Consider the following 23,852-nt stretch of genomic DNA (forward strand, 5'->3'; position numbering starts at 1 on the left):
CATCCACATTTTGGAAGTGGTTGGCGTTGCATGCTTATATGACAATGTCCAATTGAGAAGATGGTAGATAATTGGAGGATTTTGATTAACACTGCAGTTAGAAAACTTGGTTTCAGAGTGTACCATTTCAGTCCTGTTGAGAGCCATTTGGGATTGATTTGATTTCATTTATTACTGCCATATGTGCTGAGATATGGTGAAATGCGTTGTCTTCAGTGCTTTACAGGCAGATTGTACAAAACAAGTGCATCAGAATAACAGAACAGAATGCAGGATACAGTGTTACAGCTGCTGAGAAGGTGCAGAGAGAGGGATCAACATTAACCTTTAAGAGGTCCATTCAAAAGTCTGATAACAGTGGGGAGAAGCTGTTTAGACTAGACTTACAGTGTGGAAACAGGCCCTTCGGCCCAACAAGTCCACACCGACCCGCCGAAGCGCAACCCACCCATACCCTTACATTTACCCCTTACCTAACACTAGGGGCAATTTAGCTTGGCCAATTCACCTGACCCGCACATCTTTGTGACTGTGGGAGGAAACCGGAGCACCCGGAGGAAACCCACGCAGACACGGGGAGAACGTGCAAACTCCACACAGTCAGTCGCCTGAGTCGGGAATTGAACCCGGGTCTACAGGCGCTGTGAGGCAGCAGTGCTAACCACTGTGCCACCGTGCCGCCCACAAACTGTTCTTGAATCTGTTAGTACATGTGTACAAACTTTTATATCTTCTGCTTGATGGAAGAGAGTATAACTGATGTGGAGAGGTCTTTGATTATGTTGGGTTGCTTTCCTGAGGCTGTGAGAACTATAGATCAAGTCAATGGTTGAGAGGCAGGTTTGTATGATGGTCTGGGCTATGTTCACAACTGAATTGAACTGAATTTATTGTCATGTGTACCGAGGCACAGTGAAAAGCTTTGTCTAGCAAACAACACAGGCAGATCACAGAGTTAAGTAACATAGATAAGTACATAATAGGTAACAGCAAAAACAAAAACACAGTGACAGGCAAACCTTATTGGAAGAGCTTCAAACCTGCGAGTTTAGATAAAACATAGTTATTAGTAATTTTTAAAAGTACGCTATTAAGTTTAAAGTGTGTAGAACAATTGTAGGAAATAGGAAACTTAGATCTGCATGCAGGAGCTCGCAAGGGGTCAACCATATCCGGCGCCAGATTTAATTTTAAAAACTCTGTCTATCTCAGTTTTCAATATTCTTAACAACTGAACCTTGATAGCTCTCATCAATAAAGAATTCCAGACTCTCTGGGAGAAAAAAATCCTCATCTCTTTGTCTTACATGAGCAACCTTTTACTCTGAGATTATGCCCTCTCATCCTTGACTCACCCACAATGGGAAATCACCTCTCCGTATCTGTCCTGTCAAGCTATCTAAGGTGCTGACATGTTTCAATAAGGCCATCTGTCATTTTTCTAAACATGTCCAACCTACTCAACTTCAACACATAAGAATTTCCCTCCATACTCAGGATCAACCTAGTGAATCAACTCTGGATGGCCTCCAATGCTAGTATATCTTTCCTTAGATAAGGGGCTCAAAACTTCTTGGTGCGGTCTTAGACGTCCCTGTTTTTTATTCCATTCTGTCATGACTAATGTTTGTGTGCTGGAAATGAAACTTCGCTGTTCCTAGAGTTGGCAGAAAAGTTAAACATTATAAAAAAAAGTGTGGAAGTATTCTCCTTTTCTTCCCAATATTACCTTTCTGAATGCTTCTACTGGTTTGCAAGAGGTCTTTTGCCTACTAACAACCATGTATGTGGTTTTCACTAACTTAACAGCTTGGGGCTGGGAACATGATATATAGAAGAGATCAGATCTCCACCAGCTCAGGAACTGGCTCTTTCTCTTTTCTCTAACAATTCTGGCAGTAACAACATAGGCAAGTTTAGGAAAGAGGACCTGTTTGGGGATTATCGAGCACCAACAAGTAAATTGAAGAACAGGTCCTCGAGGGTCATAATCTCTGGATTACTGCCCAAGCCACATGCTAATTAGTACAGGGATAAGAAAATTAGGGGAGTAAACATGCGGTGAAGAGATTGGTATAGGAAGGAGGGATTTCTTTTCATGGGACATTGGCATCAGTTTTAGAACCGGGGGATCTGTACCGATGGGACAGTCTTCACCTGAACTGATCTGGAACCAGTGTTCCAGTGAAAAGGATAAATAGGGTGGTCACTAGGACTTTAAACTTGTGATTGAGAGGAAGGGAAAGGGAAAGCAATATGGAGTGTGGAGTCAAGTAGAAAGATAAGCAGCAGGTTAGCATGTGTGCAGGATTTAAGTTCAAGGCAGACTAGAAATGAAGCAAAAAGGAAGGATAATTTAAGACATATTAGTAGAGATGTTGGAAATCATGAGGATAAGAAAATTAGCATTAAGGCATTTTACCTGAATACTCGTAGTATTAGTAACAAAGTCGATGACTTAATGGCACAAATCATTGTGAATGACTATGATGTGGTAGGCATCACAGAGACATAGTTGCAGGGGGTTCATCGTTAAGGATGAGATTTCTAATTTCTTGGAAGTGCAGAGTCAGATTAGAACAAGTTAGCATGGATTTAGTAAAGGGAGGTCATGCCTGACAAACCTGTTAGAATTCTTTGAAGAGGTAACAAGTAGGTTAGACCAAGAAACCCAATAGATATTATCTATCTAGGCTTCCAAAAGGCCTTTGATAAGGTGCCTCATGGGAGGTTGCTGAGTAAGGTGAGGACCCATGGTGTTCGAGGTGAGTTACTGGCATGAATTGAGGATTGGCTGTCTGACAGAAGGCAGAGAGTTGGGATAAAAGGTTCTTTCTCAGAATGGCAGCTAGTGACAAGTGGTGTCCTGCAGGATTCAGTGTTGGAGCCGCAGGTGTTCACTTTATATATTAATGATCTGGGTGAAGGGACTGGGGGCATTCTGGTGAAGTTTGACCAGACAATGACATGAAGTTAGGTGGACAGGCAGGTAGTACTGAGGAGGTGGGGAGGCTGCAGAAAGATTTAGGCAGTTTCGGAGAGTGGTCCAGCAAATGGCTGATGAAATTCAACGTGAGCAAATGTGAGGTCTTGCACATTGGAAAAAAGAATACAGGCATGGGGTATTTTCTAAACAGTGAGAAAATTCATAAAGCCCAAGTACAAAGGGATCTGGGAGTGCTAGTCCAGGATTCTCCAAAGGTTGAATTGCAGGTTGAGTCCGTGATTAAGAAAACAAATGTAATGTTGTCATTTATCTCAAGAGGGTTGGAACATAAAAGCAGTGAAGTTCTTCTGAGACTTTATAAAATGCTAGTTAGGCACCATTTAGAATACTGTGTCCAATTTTGGACCCCACACCTCAGGACGGACGTACTGGCACTGGAGCGTGTCCAGCGGAGACTCAATGGATGATCCTTGGAATGGTAGGCCTAACATACAATGAACAGCTGAGGATCCTGGGATTGTATTCATTAGAGTTTAGAAGGTTGAGGAGAGATCTAATCGAAACTTACAAGATAATGCATGGCTTAGAAAGGGTAGATGCTGGAAAGTTGTTTCTGTTAGGTGTGAGACTAGGACCTGTGGGCACAGCCTTAGAATCAGAGGAGGTCAATCTAGAACAGAAGTAAGGAGACATTTCTTCAGCCAGAGAATTTTCAAGGCAGAGGTTGATAAATGCTTGATCTTGCAATGAATTAAGTGCAATGGGGAGAGTCTGGATAAATGGAGGTGAAATGCCCATCAGCCATAATTAAATGGTGGAGTGGATTCAATGGGCCGAATGCCCTTGTTTCCAGTCCTATGTCTTATGGTCTGCAATACAACCCACTTTAAGCCTCTTTAGCAGATGCTGTAAACTGGGACTTTTAATAGATTAATTAGAGATCTTTTAGACATGAAGCAGCCACCCTGTGCCTCTTGCAGTCAAGCTCCTGAGCTGGTGGAGATCTGAATACTTCTTTCTGGCAGACAAAAAGGCCTTTGTAATCAATAACTGGTCACTAATCCATAGAACAATCAAATTCCTGTTGCAAAGCAAAGCTTCATTTGAATATAGAACCCCTTCAGCTCCAGTTTGTCTGCAACCTTATCTTGTTCAAGCTGTTGTGTAAATGATGTTTGCCATGAGCATTAGGTTAATTGCTTTTCAAAACATACAACAATCTTTTAAAGACAATTTTGAAACAGTTATTTCTCATTTTAGTCTACAAGGACAAAAAATAAAATGACACAATCTTTGACAATTCCTTTTGAAATAAAGGCCAACTTTCTGTTTGCCTTTCCTGTTACCTGCTAAAGATGAATGTTTACCATTTTTATGAACCATTCATGAGGATCTGTAGATCCCTCTGCGGGGCAGTTTACTGCAGTCTTTCTCCATTTAAAGAAGATTCAGCTTTGCTGCTCTTCTTGACAAAAGGCATAACCTCATATTTTCTTACATCATATTCCATTTGTCAAGTTTTCTCCATACACTTTTTCTGTCTACATGCCTTTGTAGCCTCATTTTGTCACCCTCATTACTTGCCTTCTTAACTATTTTTGTGCAATTGATAAACTTGATGATAGTACATTCACTTCCCTCGTACAATTCATTAATGAGCAGTTATTCACGTTTGAGGGAATTATACCTTTGGGGTTCTGACAGCTCAGCAGTAGGACAACTCCCTTTTTTGATATTTAATATATCTAATATTGTGGGTCTACCTGCATCAAATATACTGCAGTGTTTCAAGAAAGCAGCTCACCACCACGTTCTGAAGGGCAACTAGACAATAAACATGAGCTCAGCCAGCAATATCCACACCTTATGAATAAATTAAAAAAAAGACCCAGATTAGCATACAAGTCATAATTACAATGTAGATGATATGTAATTTGGGCCTGAAATAAACATCAGAAAAATTGTAGTAGACTTGAGGGGAACACTGATGAACATTGAAATGTGCAGAAAATTGGTAGATTAAATTTAATACAACAGACAATAGGTGCAGGAGTAGGCCATTCAGCCCTTCGATCCTGCACCGCCGTTCAATATGATCATGGCTGATCATTCCTAATTAGTATCCTCTTCCTGCCTTATCTTCATAACCCTTGATTCCACTGTCCTTGAGAGCTCTATCCAACTCTTTCTTAAATGAATCCAGAGACTGGGCCTCCACTGCCCTCTGGGGCAGAGCATTCCACACAGCCACCACTCTCTGGGTGAAGAAGTTTCTCCTCATCTCTGTCCTAAATGGTCTACCCCGTATTTTTAAGCTGTCTCCTCTGGTTCGGCACTCACCCATCAGCGGAAACATGTTTCCTGCCTCCAGAGTGTCCAATCCTTTAATAATCTTATATGTCTCAATCAGATCCCCTCTCAGTCTTCTAAACTCAAGGGTATACAAGCCCAGTCGCTTCAGTCTTTCAGTGTAAGGTAATCCCGCCATTCCAGGAATTGACCCCGTGAACCTACGCTGCACTCCCTCAATAGCCAGAATGTCTTTCCTCAAATTTGGAGACCAGAACTGCACACAGTACTCCAGGTGTGGTCTCACCAGGGCCCTGTATAGCTGCAGAAGTACCTCTTTGCTTCTATATTCAATTCCTCTTGTTATGAAGGTCAGCTTGCTATTAGCCTTCTTCACTACCTGCTGTACCTGCATGCTTGCCTTCATTGACTGGTGTACAAGAATACGCAGATCTCTCTGTACTGCGCCTTTACCTAAATTGATTCCATTGAGGTAGTAATCTGCCTTCCTGTTCTTGCCACCAAAGTGGATAACCATACATTTATCCACATTAAACTACATCTGCCATGCATCTGCCCACTCACCTAACTTGTCCAGGTCACCCTGTAATTTCCTAACATCCTCATCACATTTCACCCTGCCACCCAGCTTTGTACCATCAGCAAATTTGCTAATGTTATTGCTGATACCATCTTCTATATCATTAACATATATTGTAAAAAGCTGCGATCCCAGCACGGATCCCTGCAGTACCCCACTGGTCACTGCCTGCCATTCCGAAATGGAGCCGTTTATCACTACCCTTTGTTTCCTATCAGCTAACCAATTTTCATTCCAATCTAGTACTTTGCCCCCAATACCATGCGCCCTAATTTTACTCACTAACCTCCTGTGTGGGACTTTATCAATAGCTTTCTGAAAGTCCAGGTACACTACATCTACTGGATCTCCCTTGTCCATCATCAGAGTTACATCCTCAAAAAATTCAAGAAGATTAGTCAAGCATGATTTCCCCTTCATAAATCCATGCTGACTCTGTCCTATCCTGTTAATACTATCCAGATGTGCCGTAATTTCATCCTTTATAAAAGACTCCAGCATCTTTCCCACCACTGAGGTCAGACTGACTGGTCTATAATTTCCTGCTTTCTCTCTCCCACCTTTCTTAAAAATTGGTATAACATTAGCCACCTTCCAATCCTCAGGAACCGACCCCGAATCTATCGAACTCTGGAAAATAATCACCAACGCATCCACGATTTCCCGAGCCACCTCCTTCAGTACCCTGGGATGTAGACCATCAGGCCCCGGAGACTTATCAACCTTCAGACCTAACAGTCTCGCCAACACCAAATCCTGGCAAATATAGATTCCCTTAAGTTCAGGTCCTTCAACCACTGTTACCTCAGGGACATTGCTTGTGTCTTCCCCAGTGAACACAGACCTGAAGTACCCATTTAATTCTTCTGCCATTTCTTTGTTCCCCGTAATATATTCTCCTGTTTCTGTCTTCAAGGACCTAATTTTAGTCCTAACCATTTTTTTGCCTTGCACATACTTAAAAAAGCTTTTACTATCCTCCTTTATATTATTGGCCAGTTTACCTTCGTACCTCATTTTTCCTTTGCGTATTTCCTTCTTAGTAATCCTCTGTTGCTCTTTCAAAGCTTCCCAGTCCTCTGTTTTCCCACTTATCTTTGCTATGTTATACTTTTTCTCTTTTAACTTTATATGTTTCTTAACTTCCCTCATCAGCCACAGTCACCCATGCCTCCTCCTGGGATCTGTCTTCCTTTTAGGAATGAATTGATTCTGCAACTTCTGCATTATACACAGAAATATCCGCCATTGTTCCTCCATGCTCATCCCTGCTAAGGTATTGCATCATTGAACTTTGGCCAGCTCCTCCCTCATAGCTCCATAGTTCCCTTTATTCAACAGAAATACTGTCACTTCCAACTGTACTCTCTCCCTCTCAAAATGCAGATTGAAGCTTAATGTATTATGGTCACTACTTCCCAATGGCTTCTTCACTTCAAGGTCTCTGACCAATTCTGGTTTGTTGCACAATACCAGATCCAGAATTGCCTTCTCCCTGGTCGGCTCCAGCACCAGCTGCTCTAAGAATCCATCTCTGAGGCACTCCACAAAGTCTCTTTCTTGAGGTCCAATACCATCCTGATTCTCCCAGTCTACCTGCATGTTAAAGTCCCCCATAACAACTGTAGTAACATCTTTGCGACAGGCCAATTTCACCTCCTGATTCATTTTACATCCGACATCCACTCTACTGTTTGGGGGCCTGTAGATGACTCCCAAGAGGGTCTTTTTACCCTTAGTATTTCGCAGCTCTATCCACACTGACTCTACAGACTTGAAGATTCATTTCCCAGGCCCTGTCCACTTGAAGCCACATCTCAGTTATCCCCACAATATCGTATCTGCCCATTTCCAAAAGAGCCTCAAGCTCATCCATCTTATGTCTAATGCTTCATGCATTCATATATAATATTTTTAATTTGTTACTGCTCTCACCCTTCCCATCAACCCCTACTTCACCCAACCTTACAGCATGGTCCCTTTCTGAGTTTTCTGCCTCATTGATACAGTTGTCTTTCTTGACTTCGCTTGTTCTAACTTTCCCTTCAATTTCCTTTTAATACATCCAGTTTGTCCCCTCCCCCCGCTACTTAGTTTAAATGTAGCGGTGTTACAGTAGAAAACCTGCCTGCCAGAATGCTGGTCCATAACCTATTAAGGTGCAAACCGTCTCTCTTACACACTAAATTTACACACTATTTACACACTAAATAGAGAATTAGATAGAGGCTACAGAACCAGAGAAGCCTGTGTATTCAAATAAATCTTTGAAGGTGATAGACATAATCAAAGACCCCTCTCACTCTGGTTATACTGTCTTCCACCGTCTTCCATCGGGCAGAAGATACAAAAGTTTGAAACATGTACCAACAAATTTAAGAACAGCTTCTTCCCAGCTGTCATCAGACTTATGAATGGATCTCTCATATATTAGCGTTCATCAATCTCTGCATCTTCTCTGTAGCTATAACACTATATTCTGCATTCTGTCCTATCACCTTATGTAAGGTATTTCTTGTCTTAGCATGCAAAACAATACTTTTCACTGTATCTCGTACACATGACAATAATAAATCAGATCAAGTCAAGTTGAGAAGGTTTGCTAAGTATAAATCATAGTGTTATTTTAAACCTTTATAAATCACTGATTGGGCCTTAGCTGGAGCATTGCATTTGATTCTGGGCATCTCATGTGTGGAAGGATGTCAGTCCCTCCAGGAGGGTGCATCAGAAGGATAACAGACATGATAGGATTCAGGATCTGTGGAGAGAATGAAGAAGCTGGTGTTCTTTTTAAAGCAGGGAGCTTAAATGAAGATTTGATAGAGTTGATGAAAATGATGACTGATCTTGCTGGAATTAATAGGGAAATATCACAAAAAAACCCCAAAAGAACAGAATCAGAGTAGTTCACAGAAGAAGCAGAGGGGCCATGAGTGGGTTGACTTGGTGGAGAATGCGTTGTCTGAAATCAGATTCAATAGCGACTTTCGAAAGGGAACTTAATAAAGACTTGATTTTTTAAAAAATCTACTGGGCATGAGAAAAAGCAGGGGATTGGAACCAATTGAATAGCCCTCTCAATGAGCCAGTATAGGCAGAATGGGCTGAATGGACTTGCATCGTGTTGCATGATTTCACAAGTTCCCAGTCAATGTGAATCAGTGAACACACGGATCCCAGTACTATGCTACATCTATGTCTGCAACAATGTTTTTTAAAAAAAATCTAAACCTAAGAAGGAGCAGACTAGAACAAAAACAGGCGGCATCTGTGGAGAGAAATAGAGTTAACATTTCGGGTCCGGTGACCCTTACCTCCGAATGGGGTTGACTGGCTTGGTATGAGAAAGTTCAGGCAGCATCCCAGCACCACTAATCCAGACTCTGGTGTCCAGCATCTGCAGTCATTGTTTTTACCTTGGTATTAGAAAGGTCGGTGTAGTTGCTGCATTTTAAGTTCAGGGCTTTTATTTTGTTTTTGTTGAGAACTGTTGAGGGAGGAGTTGGTGGTTGGAATGGGAGCGATGTGGGTGAGCAGTGTGTGTGGGGGGGGTTTAATTGTCGGCGCATTGAGAGCTGGTGCCTGCGCCTTTAAAAGCTGCTCACACGGGGAGGAGGCTGCAGCCGCTGCGGGGCTCGGGGGCTGGGCAACACGCCGGAACCGGAGCGGAGGAGAGCGGTTGTGTGCTGAGGCCGTGTCCCTTCCACCTGCTCCCCCCCGGGAGGATGGCAGAGAGTGAGGCAGAGACCCCCGGCACCCCGGGAGAGTTCGACAGCAAATACTTCGAGTACAATGGAGTGCGGCTGCCTCCCTTCTGCAGGGGGAAGATGGAGGAGATCGCCAACTTCCCGGTCAGGCAGAGCGACATCTGGATCGTCACCTACCCCAAATCCGGTAGGATCCCTCTCTCTACCTCAGCCCGCTCCGATTCCTGCAAACCCCGGGGAGGGGAGAGGCAACCCCCAGCCCGGGATCCAGTCACATCCTGCACTGGGTACCAACCCTGAGCCGCATTGAGCACGGTGCACAGACACCGCCGCCAGGCGACAGCAGCACATCACCGACTCCCCTACCCGGGGGTAGATCACCCCCTTCCACACACACACACACACACACACACATCACCCAGGGGTAGATCACCCCCTCCTCAAACACACACATATCACCCAGGGGTAGATCACCCCCTCCCCACACAAATACACAACACCCGGGGATAGATCACCCCCTCCCCAAACACACACATCACCCAGGGATAGATCATCCCCTCCCACACACACACACATCACCCAGGGATAGATCACCCCCTCCCCAAACACACACACACACACACCCACAGACATCACCCAGGGATAGATCACCCCCTCCCCAAACACACCCACACACCCACAGACATCACCCAGGGATAGATCACCCCCTCCCCAAACACACACACAGACATCACCCAGGGATAGATCACCCCCCTCCCCAAACACACACGCACATCACCCGCAGATAGATCACCCCCTCCCCAAACACACACACACACACACACACATCACCCAGGGATAGAACACACACATTATCCCGGCTACCCCCACCACACATATCTGCCCCCACCACAACATTCTTCACCCCTCTACCCCCAAACTTACCTCACAAACCTGTAACCTCACATTGCTTCCCTTATCTCCATCCCCCCACATGCCCCCCTCACCGACTCCACTCCCACATTACCCACTCCACCCCCACATTATCCCCACTGACCCGACACCCAAATTAAGCCTTCATCGACTCCAACCCTACATTTTCTCATCTGACTCCATGCCCTTGTACTGCCTCCGCACCATTTCCACCCCCACATTCCACCCCTCACCAACTTCACCCTCATATTTCATACCTACCCCCTCAACCCCCACATCCCCTTCTCTGTGATGATTCTCCCAAACACACTCCTCCCTGGCGCTCACACCCACATCCTCCTCCACCCTTACATTCTCCCCATTGCCCCTGTCCACCCTTGCATTTGCTTGTGGGCCCCCCCACCACCCTCGCATTCCCCCACATCGCCCCTACCCTTGCGTTCCTCATGTTACCACTTCTGCCCTCACATTCCCTGCATCCGTCCCTCTGCCCTCACGTTCCCCGAATTCCCCTATCCACCCTTGTGTTCCCCACACTATCCTCGCAACTGCCCCATGCCCTCGTGTTCCCCACATCTGTCTTCGCATTCCCCAAATCCCGCCATACTGCCCTCCACCCTCTCATTCTCCCCATCTTCCCTCCAATCTCTCATTCCCCCAACCCCCCCCTCCAACCGCACGTTCCCCTCCACCCTTGTGTTCCCCAGCCTCCACCCTCGCTGAATTTCCCCCCCACCTTGCATATCATATTTGACCCTCTCATCTGCCTGCATCCCCCCCATCCTCCCTCACCCTGGCGTTCACCCCATTTACGCTCACATTCCCCCTCCCACCCTCCATTTCCCCCCATAACCTCGCGACCCTCGCATCACCCTCCCACGCTCGCTATCCATCCATCCCCCTCCTCCACACTATCATTTCCCCCCCCATCCACCCCACTTTCTCATTCCCTCATCCCCTCCTCCACACTTACCCCAACCCTCATGTTCCGCCATCCCCACCCCTGCCCTCGTGTTCCCCCATCCCCCTCCACCCTGCATTACCCTTTCACATTCCTCCCACCCTTGTGTTCCCCCAATTGCCACCACCCTTGCATTACCTGCATCCCCTCAACCCTGCATTCCCCCACACCCCCTCTGCCTTCCCCCCATTCCTCCATTCCCTCCCAACCCTCTCATTCCCCCCAGCTCCCCAACCCTCGTGTTCCCCATCACCCTCCACATTCCCCTGCATTCTCTCATTACCCTCCACCTTTGCGTTCTCCATCCCTCTCTCTACCCTCGCATTACTCCCTGCCCTTGCATTGCCCCCTCCATCCTCTCATTCCCCCTCAGCCTTCTCATTCCCCATATCCCCCTCCACTCTCACTATATCTAACCCCACACCGCTAGCCCACCAAAGCCATCCATTTCCTCCTTCCATCCCTACACGCACATACAGTGACCCCTCCCTCCAGCACCCCTCTATGTATTTCTTCCAAAACAACTCCCCTCTTGCAATACAAAAACCAGTGGCCCTTCCTTAAATCCACACAATGTAGCAATATCATCACCCTGCCACTCGCACCAATTCCTGTGCATCACTTCATCAAAATCTACATGGGGTAGCCCCAAAACCTATGTTACCCCACATACCTCGCTACTCGCAAATATCCTGTTTCTCCTCAACCCCAGAACAGAAGTTGCTGAAGAAATGGAGCAGATAGGGCAGCTTGTCTGTGAAGAAAACAGTTCCTGTTTCAAGTCCAGTGACTCTTCATCTGAACAATGTTATTATTTCACGTGTTCGGTATCCATCATTTTTTGTATTACCACGGCATACAGGGTTGGCAATGACGTAGTGGTATCATCACTGGACTGTTAATCCAGAGACCCAGATCATGTTCTGGGAAGCAGGGTTCAAATTCCACCACGGCAGATGGTAATTCACTAAAAAAAATCTGAATTTTAAAAAAAATCTCATGATGACCACAAATCCATTGTCAATAGTTGTAAAAAAACTCATCTGGTTCACTAATGTCCTTTTGGGAAGGAAACTACTATCCTTACCTGATCTTGCCTGCATGGGATTCCAGACCCACAGCAATGTGATTGGCCAGAGGGCATTTGACAGTCAATCAGGAATGGGCAATAAATGCTGGCCTCGACAGCGATGCCCTCATTCTGTGAATGAATAATAATAAAAAAATGTGGTTAGAATAATAGGTGTGTTTCTCAATTGACAGGGTATAAGTAATGATGTCTCAGGAATCTGCACTGGGCCTGAGGTTTTTCAGTATATTTATCAATGAATTAATCAATGGATTAATGAAAAAATAGTCTCTATCCAAGTTTGCTGGTGCCACTGCTAGGTAGCACAATGAATGGTGTAGATTGAAACAAAGTTGCAAAGGGGCATTAACAGATTAAGTGATTGAGTAAAACTGACAGATTGGAGTCAGTGTTGGGAACTGAGAGATCATCCATTTGGTCTAAAGAATGATCAATCTTTCTTTTGTAAACAATATACTAGGAACTATGAACAAGCCAAGAAATACAAAGCTCCTGTTCGGATATCATCAACAACAACTAGAGAATGAAATTTAATTATGAAGTTGAATGAACATGAACCTTTATTTTGAGGGGGCAAGAAATACAAAGTTAAGACACAACTGTATAAAATCCTGGTTATATTCTGGAGGATTGCATTCAGTACAGGGCACACTAGGGAAGGGAGACAGAACAGATTAACCAGTCTGATATAGATTTTTAAAGGATTAAATACAAGGCCAGTATTTGTAATTTAGGCTTGTACTCCTTCAATATTGAAGATTAAGTGATGATCTAATTGAGGAGTTTAAGATGGTTTAAGGATTTGGCAAGTGGAGTGGAGCATATTGTGGTCTCTACCAGCAGGGAAAATAATAAGTGGGGGGGGGGAATAACCTTAAAAACTCAAACTGGGTTGCTCAGGAGTGATGTCAAGATCATGCAAAAATAGTGTAGATCTGGAACTGATGAGGCTTGGTTGATTTGAGAATGTCAAAAGTAAGATTGATGGAATTTTGCTGTTAAGGGTTAGAGAACAAAGGTGGGTAGATTTATGTTAAGGTACCGAGCTAATGAATGGCAGAACATGTTTGAGTGTATTGCTGTTCTTATGATCCATATCTCTTCATGCTCAGTATCCCTCTCCCTGCCTCTCTGCATATGTGTTGCAAAGGGGGCTTAAAACTCCTCCTCACCATCCCCCATCCACAGCAAATCACATAAAAATGATTGATGAGCTTTCTAATATAATATGTATGGTAATGATTTGTTAAGGTAAAAATTGTCATGGTTTGAAAATGATATTTAAGTCATAACACTTGTACAATTTCTCTGTTAGTGTGGCCTTTAAAATAACAGCCTTACAAACCTTTCAGGTTGTTTTGGTTGAATTTTCAAGGTATCTTTTTATCAGTTTGTAACCATTGACAAGTGAATTAATGAAGGCTATTTTCCTGTTAGTCTAAGGTTTCAGGGCATTGAGATTTCAGATATACACCATTGTACATCCTGGCGTTTGGGATAAAATCACTTTCTTGCTCGTGTGTAAATAAGCAGCATAATATAATGTTGTATCTTCTTAAATTGTCACACTGAAAATTAACATTCCAGAAAGTAAGATGGATCACACTGTCTAGCAATATCTGTCATTCCAATTTAGTATGACATCTTCCCTTTGCAATTCACTGTTTCCTAAGTTGATCCATGCTACTTTTATTGGTTATTATATTTCACTTTGTCTAGTTTCCGTGTATTATTTCTGCCTTGAGACCCTATCAAATGTTTTGTCCCATTAGCCACATGGAAATTGCCTCAATCCTCTGTTTAAAATAAAAGTGGAAATGTATAACTTAGATGAGTCTAGTTGCTGCACACAAAATAAGCACTTCAGTTTATTCAACTTGGAGAAAGTGAGGACTGCAGATGCTGGAGATCAGAGCTTAAAAATGTGTTGCTGGAAAAGCGCAGCAGGTCAGGCAGCATCAAAGGAGCAGGAGAATTGACGTTTCGGACATAAGCCCTTCTTCAGGAATCCTGAAGAAGGGCTTATGCCCGAAACATCGATTCTCCTTCTCCTTTGATGCTGCCTGACCTGCTGCGCTGTCCCAGCAACACATTTTTAAACTTCAGTTTATTCACAAGCCGTGCCTTAAGAATGTTTCTCAAGCTTAATGGGCCCATTGGTTGGAGAAACCGTACCATTTGCTTCATACTCTGAGGTTACTTCATTGGTTTGAATATTAAAAGCACATACACATCTGGACACTCTCTTCGTTAATGACATTGCCCAAAAGAGACAAAGCATACATGATATGGGTTTGTCTCAGTGCACAAAAACACCTTTCAAAATGACATTTTCAATAGCATAAGCAGGAAATCACTGTTAACAATGAAGATGTTCATATCAAATTCTTTTCTTGGTGATTTTATTGAAAGCATTACTCTTCTAATGGAAAAGGTGGCTCAGTGGTTAGCACTGCTGCCTCACAGTGCTAGGGGCCCAGGTTCAATTCCAGCCTCGGTCAACTGTCAGTGTGGAGTTTGCACGTTCTCCTCATGCCTGCATGGGTTTCTCCGGGTGCTCTGGTTTCCTCACACCATCTTTAGATGTGCAGGTTAGGTGAATTAGTCATACTAAATTGTCCATAGTATTCAGGGATGTGTAGGTTAGGTGCATTAGTCAGGGGTAAATGCAGGGAAATGTGTTTGAGTGGGATATTCTTTGCGGATCAGTGTGAATTTGTTGGGCTGAAGGGCCTGTTTCCATATTCTGTGATTTTGTGATTCTTTGCTTTCTTGAAATGAGGAATCATCTATTACAGGAATCAGCATATTTTGTTGGATCTCGTACACAATGAATCCAAATGTGAAATTAGCTGAATTCAACAGATTAAAAATCCTGGTGATTGTGTCCTTTTTTTTTTATTTTCCATTATTTTTGCTCTGCCAGTATCAAAGTAAATGGTGGAAAATGGAAATCTAAAATGCAACAGGCAGTGGATGGTGCAATGGTCATTTTTGAAAATTTAGGATCTAGTACTGATTTATAGGATACAAGCCTTCTGTCTAATTTGTGTAAGGTAAATCAGATTGGGTAGTGTCAATTGGGTATTTGCTCACAACAGGGTACTATCCTCAATTGATAATTTTATTTAATGCAACCACAGGAGATATTGGTATGCTAATAGGAAAGGAAACATATTGGGTATTTCTTCACAGTTGGCTCTTCACAATTTAAGACAAAGGAAACATTACTGTGTGGGGACTTGTATTATTCTTGACTTAGAACTGTTCAATTTAAGCAATGGGAGTCTGAAACAATAATGCGTTCCATTTCCTAGTGCTAGCATCTAATTAACATCTTGATAAATACAACATGCACTTTTTAAAAACTAGGAATAAATTTTCCATAATATAAAATCCTTATAAACCTTGAATCATTGAGAAAAAGCTTTCAAAGTCAAGTTTCAAGTTAGCATAAAAATGTGCCTGTTTTAATAATTTTATACGTCTTTACGTTCTAGAGTATTTCATCAAATTGTACTCATGCTAAAATAGGAAACTAGCAAAAATTAACTAACATTTTCAAAGGGAACAAAAACCCAATTAAGCTAGAAATTCAAAACAGCCCTTAATGGAAATGGATAATAAAAGCTTATTAGTTCACTAAGGCGACAGCTTAACGTAGGGAATAACATGTACATGGAAGTTGTTCTTATCTCCTCTCTCTTAGTTTCAATTTTCTAGCCTGTTTTAATTCAATGCCTCTTAATATTCTCCAATCATCTATAATGGGATAATGTTTGCAAGTCCATAGTGCTGTATCCACTGTATCTTGCCCATCCAAATTTATAATTAACAATCTTCTTTCAGAAATCAGTGGTGCCTGCTCCTAAGTATATTCTTTTCATATATATCTTTATATAAGCTATAAGTTTTGGGGAAACCGGGTGAATAGTTTAGCAGGATAGCTTTACAATTAAGAAACATGCATTTTGAGGACCGTTTCCCTTATACAAACTTACACTTGTTTTGGATAGTAGCATTTCAAACACATGGAATGTAGTTTTCTTTTTTGTTGTCAAGTCTGTGCTGTACTTTATTTGTAATAGGACGTAATGGATAAGATATTGACTGAATGTACAGTTCCTAGATTGAAATCCATGTGTTCTAAAGGGATTTCAAAGAAGAGTCAAGATATTGATTGTTCCTTTGATTTTTTAAAAAAAAGGATTGTATTGATTTCAGCAAAACATTCATGTTTCTGTGCATTATCCTTTTGAATTAGGTGCATTATATGATGTATGCCATAATATACAGTAATGATTGTATGCATTTTGGCAACATATTATTAACCCAGGATCTTGGTTTATCTAATGGATATATCTCATTTTCCTACAGTCAAACAACTATCTTGGCCCCACTGCCCCACCACAAAGTATGTACTTCTGTTTTGGATTCCATGCTCCAATTTTCTCAGATTCTTTAGAACCTTATCTCCAGACTCAGTTTCTGCTCCTACATAATCCCTATCAGAATGACCACCTCTATAACAGTACCTGCTTCTTCATCCAGGTCTGTCCATCAGCCAATGTAACACTGATCTGTACTTCTGTCACCTCCAAACTTAGTTCTTGCTGTTTTGAAAGAATCGTGGATGCCAGAAACCTGGGATAAAGACAGATAATACTCGAGCCACTTTGTAGGTTTGGTGAGAAATGTAAAGATAGAATCCATGTTCCAAACCAATATTTATCTCCTCTGATTTTTTTTTTTGACTTGCGTCTGTTTCATTGCTCCTCACATTATGACCAATTTTGGATATTTTTTGACATTATGGCATTATTTAATACACACTCTTGTTAATTCTGTACACCTTATAGTCATGAATCTTTTCCAGTCTTTCTGGTAGAGATCCTAGGAAAATCATTGCCTTTGAAATATCCCAAAATTTGACATCATGCCTCCATGATCTGTTTCTAAGTGTCAGTTTTGCCTCAGTGTCCCTGAGTTAGAAGCTGGTTAGCACGCTCCAAGAATTGAACATATAATCCAGACTTTTCCTTCATTGCAGTACAAAGAGAATGCTGCATTGACACACTGGTGTTGTATTTCGGTGTGCTGCCTCAGATGTGTGCACATGATCCCCATGGCATGATTCGAAGAATAATGTTCTAGACAATATTTATCACTCAACCAGCATTACAGAAACAAATCACCTTATCAAATGTGGCGTTGCTTGTAAAATCTTTATAGAAACCAAATTGATTGTTACTTTTCCTACATTTCAGCAGCATATTTAATATTACTTTGTTACCTTTGTGGTCATGAAGAAAATTCTGAGGTCATGAAAGATATTATATAACTGCAAGTTCCCCTCTTCCTTTTTTCCAATTATACACTCTCCTTTTTGCCACAACCTTTCACCGGCCCCTCCCCTCCTCTCCTGTGAGTATTCCTGAGCCTGAAAACATCCAAATTTTGCCTTTAGTCAGGGATAATTAGCATTATTCTGATACTAAATATGTGAGAAAATGCTACTGAGCAATTTTCCATGGGTTACAATTGGTATTTGCACCAGAAGGAATCATTCAGACTGTTAAAAGTGGGAAATTACCACAATACTTAGACAAGTTAGATTGTGGTACTGCACAGAACAATGAACTAAACTGTATACTTGGGTGCAATCCCATTGTATACACACTTCACTCATTCCCTAACTTGCTTTGGTGATTTTTGGGCAACAGCACATCTTTCCCATTAATACAAAATATTCATGGTGGGCGGCACGGGTGGCACAGTGGTTAGCACTGCTGCCTCACAGCGCCAGAGACCCGGGTTCAATCCCCACCTCAGGCGACTGACTGTGTGGAGTTTGCACGTTCTCCCCGTGTCTGCGTGGGTTTCCTCTGGGTGTTCCGGTTTCCTCCCACAGTCCAAAGATGTGCGGGCCAGGTGAATTGGCCATGCTAAATTGCCCATAGTGTTAGGTAAGAGGTAAATGTAGGGGTATGGGTGGGTTGCGCTTCGGCAGGTCGGTGTGGACTTGTTGGGCCGAAGGGCCTGTTTCCACACTGTAAGTAATCTAATCTAATCTAAAATACCTGCTATCATATTATTTGCCCAACGTTCATCCCATGGCTTTTTTTTTCCTTATTTATGTCTTTCAGTAGATGTTTTTTCATCAGGGTGAGTGATTTCATGGGGAATAATGGATAGTATTAGGTCATTAGAAACTGTAGTGACCAATGAGTATTTCTCAAACCGATCACCTTCCCGGCTATCTTCCACCACCCCTTATTTATATCTCAGTGCTCTTTCCCTTCCACATTCCTGATGAATGGCTTATGCCCAAAACGTCGGCTCTCCTGTTCTTCAGATACTGCCTGACTGCTGTGCTTTTTCAGTGCTATACTTTTTGACCATCAGTCTTCAACATGTGCAATTCTCACTTTCTCCATGGATTTCACAACCAATACTTAGTAAAAGTGCCATGATTCCAGAGGAACATATGGCTACTGTCTCATTAGAGGGAGATGACTGGTAGTGATTTAACCTGAGAATCACCACCTCTCTGGCAGGGGGAAGAGGTTAAGAAGGTGGTTAATCTCAACCAGTGCAGGAATTGAACCTGTGCTATTGGTGACTCCGCATCACAAACCAGATGTCCATCCAACTGAGGTAACTGTATCGCTCACTCCCAATATTATCTCTTACAACATGCTGATACTTATACAATGACAGATTCCAGTGTGGATGAGTGAACTGTTTGTGTAGTTTTGAAGAAGATATAGAGTTGGGAATATGATTGTGTTCCAATAGGGAAGGCCGTTTTGTCTGTTGGAGGCATAAAACTAAATTTGAACAATAAAGACCTGTTTATGAACAAATAACAATGGAGTTTTGTATAATTTAGACTCCAGGCTTGGAGAATATTTATGAATATTTCTGTAGAAAATTAAATAGGTCGAAGAGAGAATATAATGGCTCATTTATATGAGGAGTGGGCTTGATTGGCTACTTTTTAATCCCATGTTTTTCAAAGGAGATTAACTTTCCGTTTATAATAATGCTACACTTTAATCCTTTATCACTCTGATAGAAAATGTGAGGGTAGCTTGAAAAATGATACTTTTTTGATATGCTTTTTTTTTAAAGGGTTGATATTTCGTTGTGCACAATTTTCACTAACTGGGTGAGAGATAATTGGGCGACAACATAAATACATTAATGTTATTGTGAAAAAGTGCAAGTGAATGTTGAATGAAAGTATTAACCAGTTGGTTAAAAACAGTAAATGGAAGGATTTCACTCTCTTCCACTCCTGAACCTCCTGCCTGCCCTGCAAATGACTTTGAAGATTTGGAATATTTCACAAAATATGAGGGTACAAATTAAGTAAATTACAGTTTCTGAGAAAATTCTCATAGGATTGAACATATCTTCAAATGTACAGGGCAGAATCCTCTATTCTTGGTGTTGGTAGGCTTGGAGGAAAGAAGTGAGTTTAAATTAGAGAGGGATGTGGTGTACCTGAGTTCCACCACCTTTTCCCTCTGAGGGTGGAAAGGCCTACAATCATCCTTGTTATCTGCTGCCAGTGGCAGCCCTTAAGCATTGCTAATGGCATGAATGCCAGGTAGAACCATGCGATCAGTTGGCTCTGGTAGGTACGGAGGTTTTGAGGTCCCTTGATCAAAATCATTCAGTGCCTCATCAAGGGTCTGGATATCAAGTAAGGGATGGGGACATTGGTACTGACAGTAAAAAGCCTTTTCTGCTGACCTTCCTGCAACCCGCACCCTGTGGATTCCATCTATGCCACCTTATTCACCTGCGGCCTCTGTTGCTCCCCACTCCTGGGACTTAGTTCATGTCTTCCAAGCAGCATCCATTGCCTCTCCCCATGGTGCTGCTGAGCATATCCTTCTGGTAGGCTGTCATTTCTCAGTACATGAAGTGTCTGACCTCACGGTCTTGATTCTAGGCAGTGACCTTGACATTGGCTGATTGGCTTGTGGTTTGGAAAAGAGGTGAGAGCCTTGAAGCTTTAACAAGATTTCATCCATGATCAAAATGTTATATTTGCTTTAACAACAATTAACATTATTGAGTTAAACTCAAACAGAAAAACAATGCCAAATTGCAAGATTTATATCTTCCCAAGCAGATTTCTTTTATTGTAACTAGAGACTTTGATGTTATGCTTTTGTTAGAACAATTGAAATACCTAGGAACCTCTATTATCTGAATAACATGGGTGGGCAGTATTTTGTTCTGTTAATCGAATTCCAGATAATCAAATGCCAGATAACATAGTTTAGCCGAGCATTGGGACCTTGTGATCTTGCCGGATAATTGAATGCCAGATAATTGAGGTTCCTCTGTAACCACTTGGAAAGAATATGTATTTCTACCGAAAGATCTTAGAATGGAGTTTGTAAAAGACTTCTCAAGAAACAAGTGTTTTAACAGTTAGGTCCCGAAAATGGTTGGTTGTTTTCATTGTCCACAGCATCACTAAATAAGTAAATGCCACAAATTGATAAATCTGCCCATACAATAATAGTGAATGGTGGTGGATAGTTGACTGGCTAATAGGAGTAGAAGGATCCACAAATATCTCCATCCTCAATGAGCACAGCACATCAGGGCAAAATATAAGGCCGAAGCATTTGTCATAGAGTCATGCAACATGGAAACAGACCCTTCGATCCAACACATCCATACTGACGAAATTTCACAAACTAAACTGTGTATCCTAGTTTTGATCTCTCCCACCCTAGGGAAAAGACTGTGTTGTTAGTCATCTTATCAATGCCCCTTATGATTTTATAAACCTCTAAAGTCATCCCTCAACTTCCTATGTTCCAGGGGAAAAAAGACAGTCTATGCACCCTCTCCCTCTAACCCAAACCTTTTAGTTCCAGCAATATCCTGGCAAATTTTTTCTGAATCCTCTCCAATTTAATAATATCTTTCCGAGAGCAGGGCAACCAGAACTGCACACAGTATTCCAAAAACAGCCTCATCAACATCCTATACAACCTCAACATGATGTCTCAACTCTGATACTCAATGCTCTGAGCAATGAAGGCAAGTGTGCCAATTGCCGCCTTAGCTACCCTGTCTACCTGTGATACAATTTTCAAAGAACTATATACCCAATCCCTGAGATGTTTCTGTTAGACGACAGTACCCATGGTCCCACCATTAACTGTATAAGTCCTATCCTTGCTTGTTTTACCAAAATCTAATACCTTACATTTATTAGAATTAAACTCCATCTGCTACTTCTCAGCTCATTGGCCCAATTGATCAAAATCCCTCTGTAATCTTACAGTATCTTCTTCACTACCACCAATTTTGGTGCCATCTGCACACTTACTAACAATTCCTCATGAATTCTCATCCAAATAATTTATACAAATGACGAAAAAAATGGACTCAACACTATTCCACGCGGAACACCATTGGTGACAGGTCTCCAGTTCAAAAATCAACCCTCCACTACCACTCTCTATCTCCTACAGTTAAGCCAATTTTGTATACAACTGATGAGCTCTCCCTGAACCTGATGTGATGTAACTTTACTTATTAGTCTACCATGCGGAGCCTTGGTCAAAGGCTTTACTAAAGACACCACTCTGCCTTCATCAATCTTTTTAGTTACATCCTCAAAACAATCAATTTGTGAGATTTCCCCATGCACAAAGGCAAGGTGACTATCCCTAATCAGTCCTTGTCTCTCCAAATGCTTGTAAATCTTATCTCTCAGAATCCCCTCCAAGAACTTAGCCACTACTGATGTTAGACTCATCGGTCTGTAGTTCCCAGGCTTCTCCTTGCAGCCTTTCTTTAAAAAAGGCACATTTGGCACCCTCTAGTGCTCTGGCACCTCACCTGTGACTATAGGTGATACAAATAGCTCTGCTAGAGACTCCACAATTCCTTCCATAATTTCCCAGAATGCCCTGGGATAAACTTGAGAAGATGTTGGAGATTTGTCCACCGTTATGTATTTTAAGACCTCCGTTTACTCCTCCTCTTGATGTCTTGAAAACAGTCCTCATTAACACTTATTTCCCAGAGTTCTATAGCCTCCATTTCTTTCTCCATAGTAAAAACACTGACATGAAATATTCATTTAGAATTTCGCCTGTGATTCAACACATAAATAACCTTTTTGATCTTTAAAGAGTCCTGTTCTCTCGCTAGTTGCTCTTTTGCTCCTAATGAACTTTTAGAATGTCTTTGAATTAGCCTTGGCAGAGAAGTATATCTCCTATCCCCTTTTTGCCCTCCTGATTTCCATTTTAAGAATGCCTCGAAACCCGTTATTCTCTGCAAGTTGGCAAGTTCAAAAAAAGTAAAGCATTGATAAGCACACCTCTGATTTATATAAATGTGCGAAATTTCAAGGCTTTGGCTGCTTCAAACAGGAAAGTACTCTGTCATCAGGTAACAGTCGCTTAGCTTGATGGTAATCAGACTTGGCTTAGGGGATAGATTTTATTCAGTGAGTTTTCAAAATTGTGAGAATTGACCATGCAGTTTGAGTATTCTAGAGTCCAGTTCGTATCCTCTGTCTACCTAAGTGTGCATATGTTTCCATTTACTCAGCTGGTTCTATTGAGCAGATCAATCCAGAAGGGTAAGAGCAGTGCAGATGAGGGTGTAAGGGTAGGTTGGTCTCAGAGTCATACAGTACAGAAATGAACCCTTCAGCCCAGCTCGTAAATGCTGACCAGGTTTCCGAAACTAAACTAGCCTCATTTGCCTGCATTTGGCCCATATCCCTCTTTTTTTTCCTTTCCGTCATGTCCAGATGTATTTTAAATGTTGTAACTGTGCCTCATCTACATTTCCTCAAGCATTTCATTTACACATCATCCTCTGTGTGAAAATGTTGTCCCTCAAGCCGTTTTTAAATCTTTCCCCTCTCTCTGCTTAACCTAGAACCTCTAGTTTTGAACACCCCTACCCTGAAGAAAAGACCTTTTGTTATTCACTTTATCTATGCCTCTCATGATTTTATAACCCTTGCTGAGGTACCCTTCAACCTCCAGTGCCCCAGGGAGAAAAGTCCTAGCTTGTTAGCCTCCTCTTATAACTCAACTCTTCAGTCTTGGTAACATCTTTACAAATCTTTTTTTTTGCACCCTTCCCAATGAATAACATTCTTCCTGTAACAACGCAACCAGAACTGTATGCAGTATTCCAGAAGTAGCCTCACCAATTGTCTTGTACAGCCTCAACATGATGTCCCAACCCCTATACTCAATGCATTGACCAATGAAGGCAAGTGTGCCATTTGCCTTGTTTACCACTCTACCTAAGATATTACTTTCAGGAAACCATGTACC

General features: G+C 42.2%; 1 protein-coding gene across 1 annotated transcript in view; it reads left to right on the forward strand.

The window, feature by feature from the left end:
• Positions 1 to 9,492: 9,492 nt before the first annotated feature.
• The window catches only part of sult4a1 (sulfotransferase family 4A, member 1), a 48,453-nt gene continuing 34,093 nt past the window's right edge, over positions 9,493 to 23,852 (forward strand). Inside the window, exon 1 of the mRNA XM_060839466.1 lies at positions 9,493 to 9,734. Within this exon, the coding sequence (XP_060695449.1) occupies positions 9,566 to 9,734 (169 nt within the window). The 5' untranslated portion in view covers positions 9,493 to 9,565. The remainder of the gene's footprint in view (positions 9,735 to 23,852) is intronic.

Source organism: Hemiscyllium ocellatum, chromosome 19 (assembly GCF_020745735.1).
Source record: "Hemiscyllium ocellatum isolate sHemOce1 chromosome 19, sHemOce1.pat.X.cur, whole genome shotgun sequence".
Taxonomy (NCBI): Eukaryota; Metazoa; Chordata; class Chondrichthyes; order Orectolobiformes; family Hemiscylliidae; genus Hemiscyllium; species Hemiscyllium ocellatum.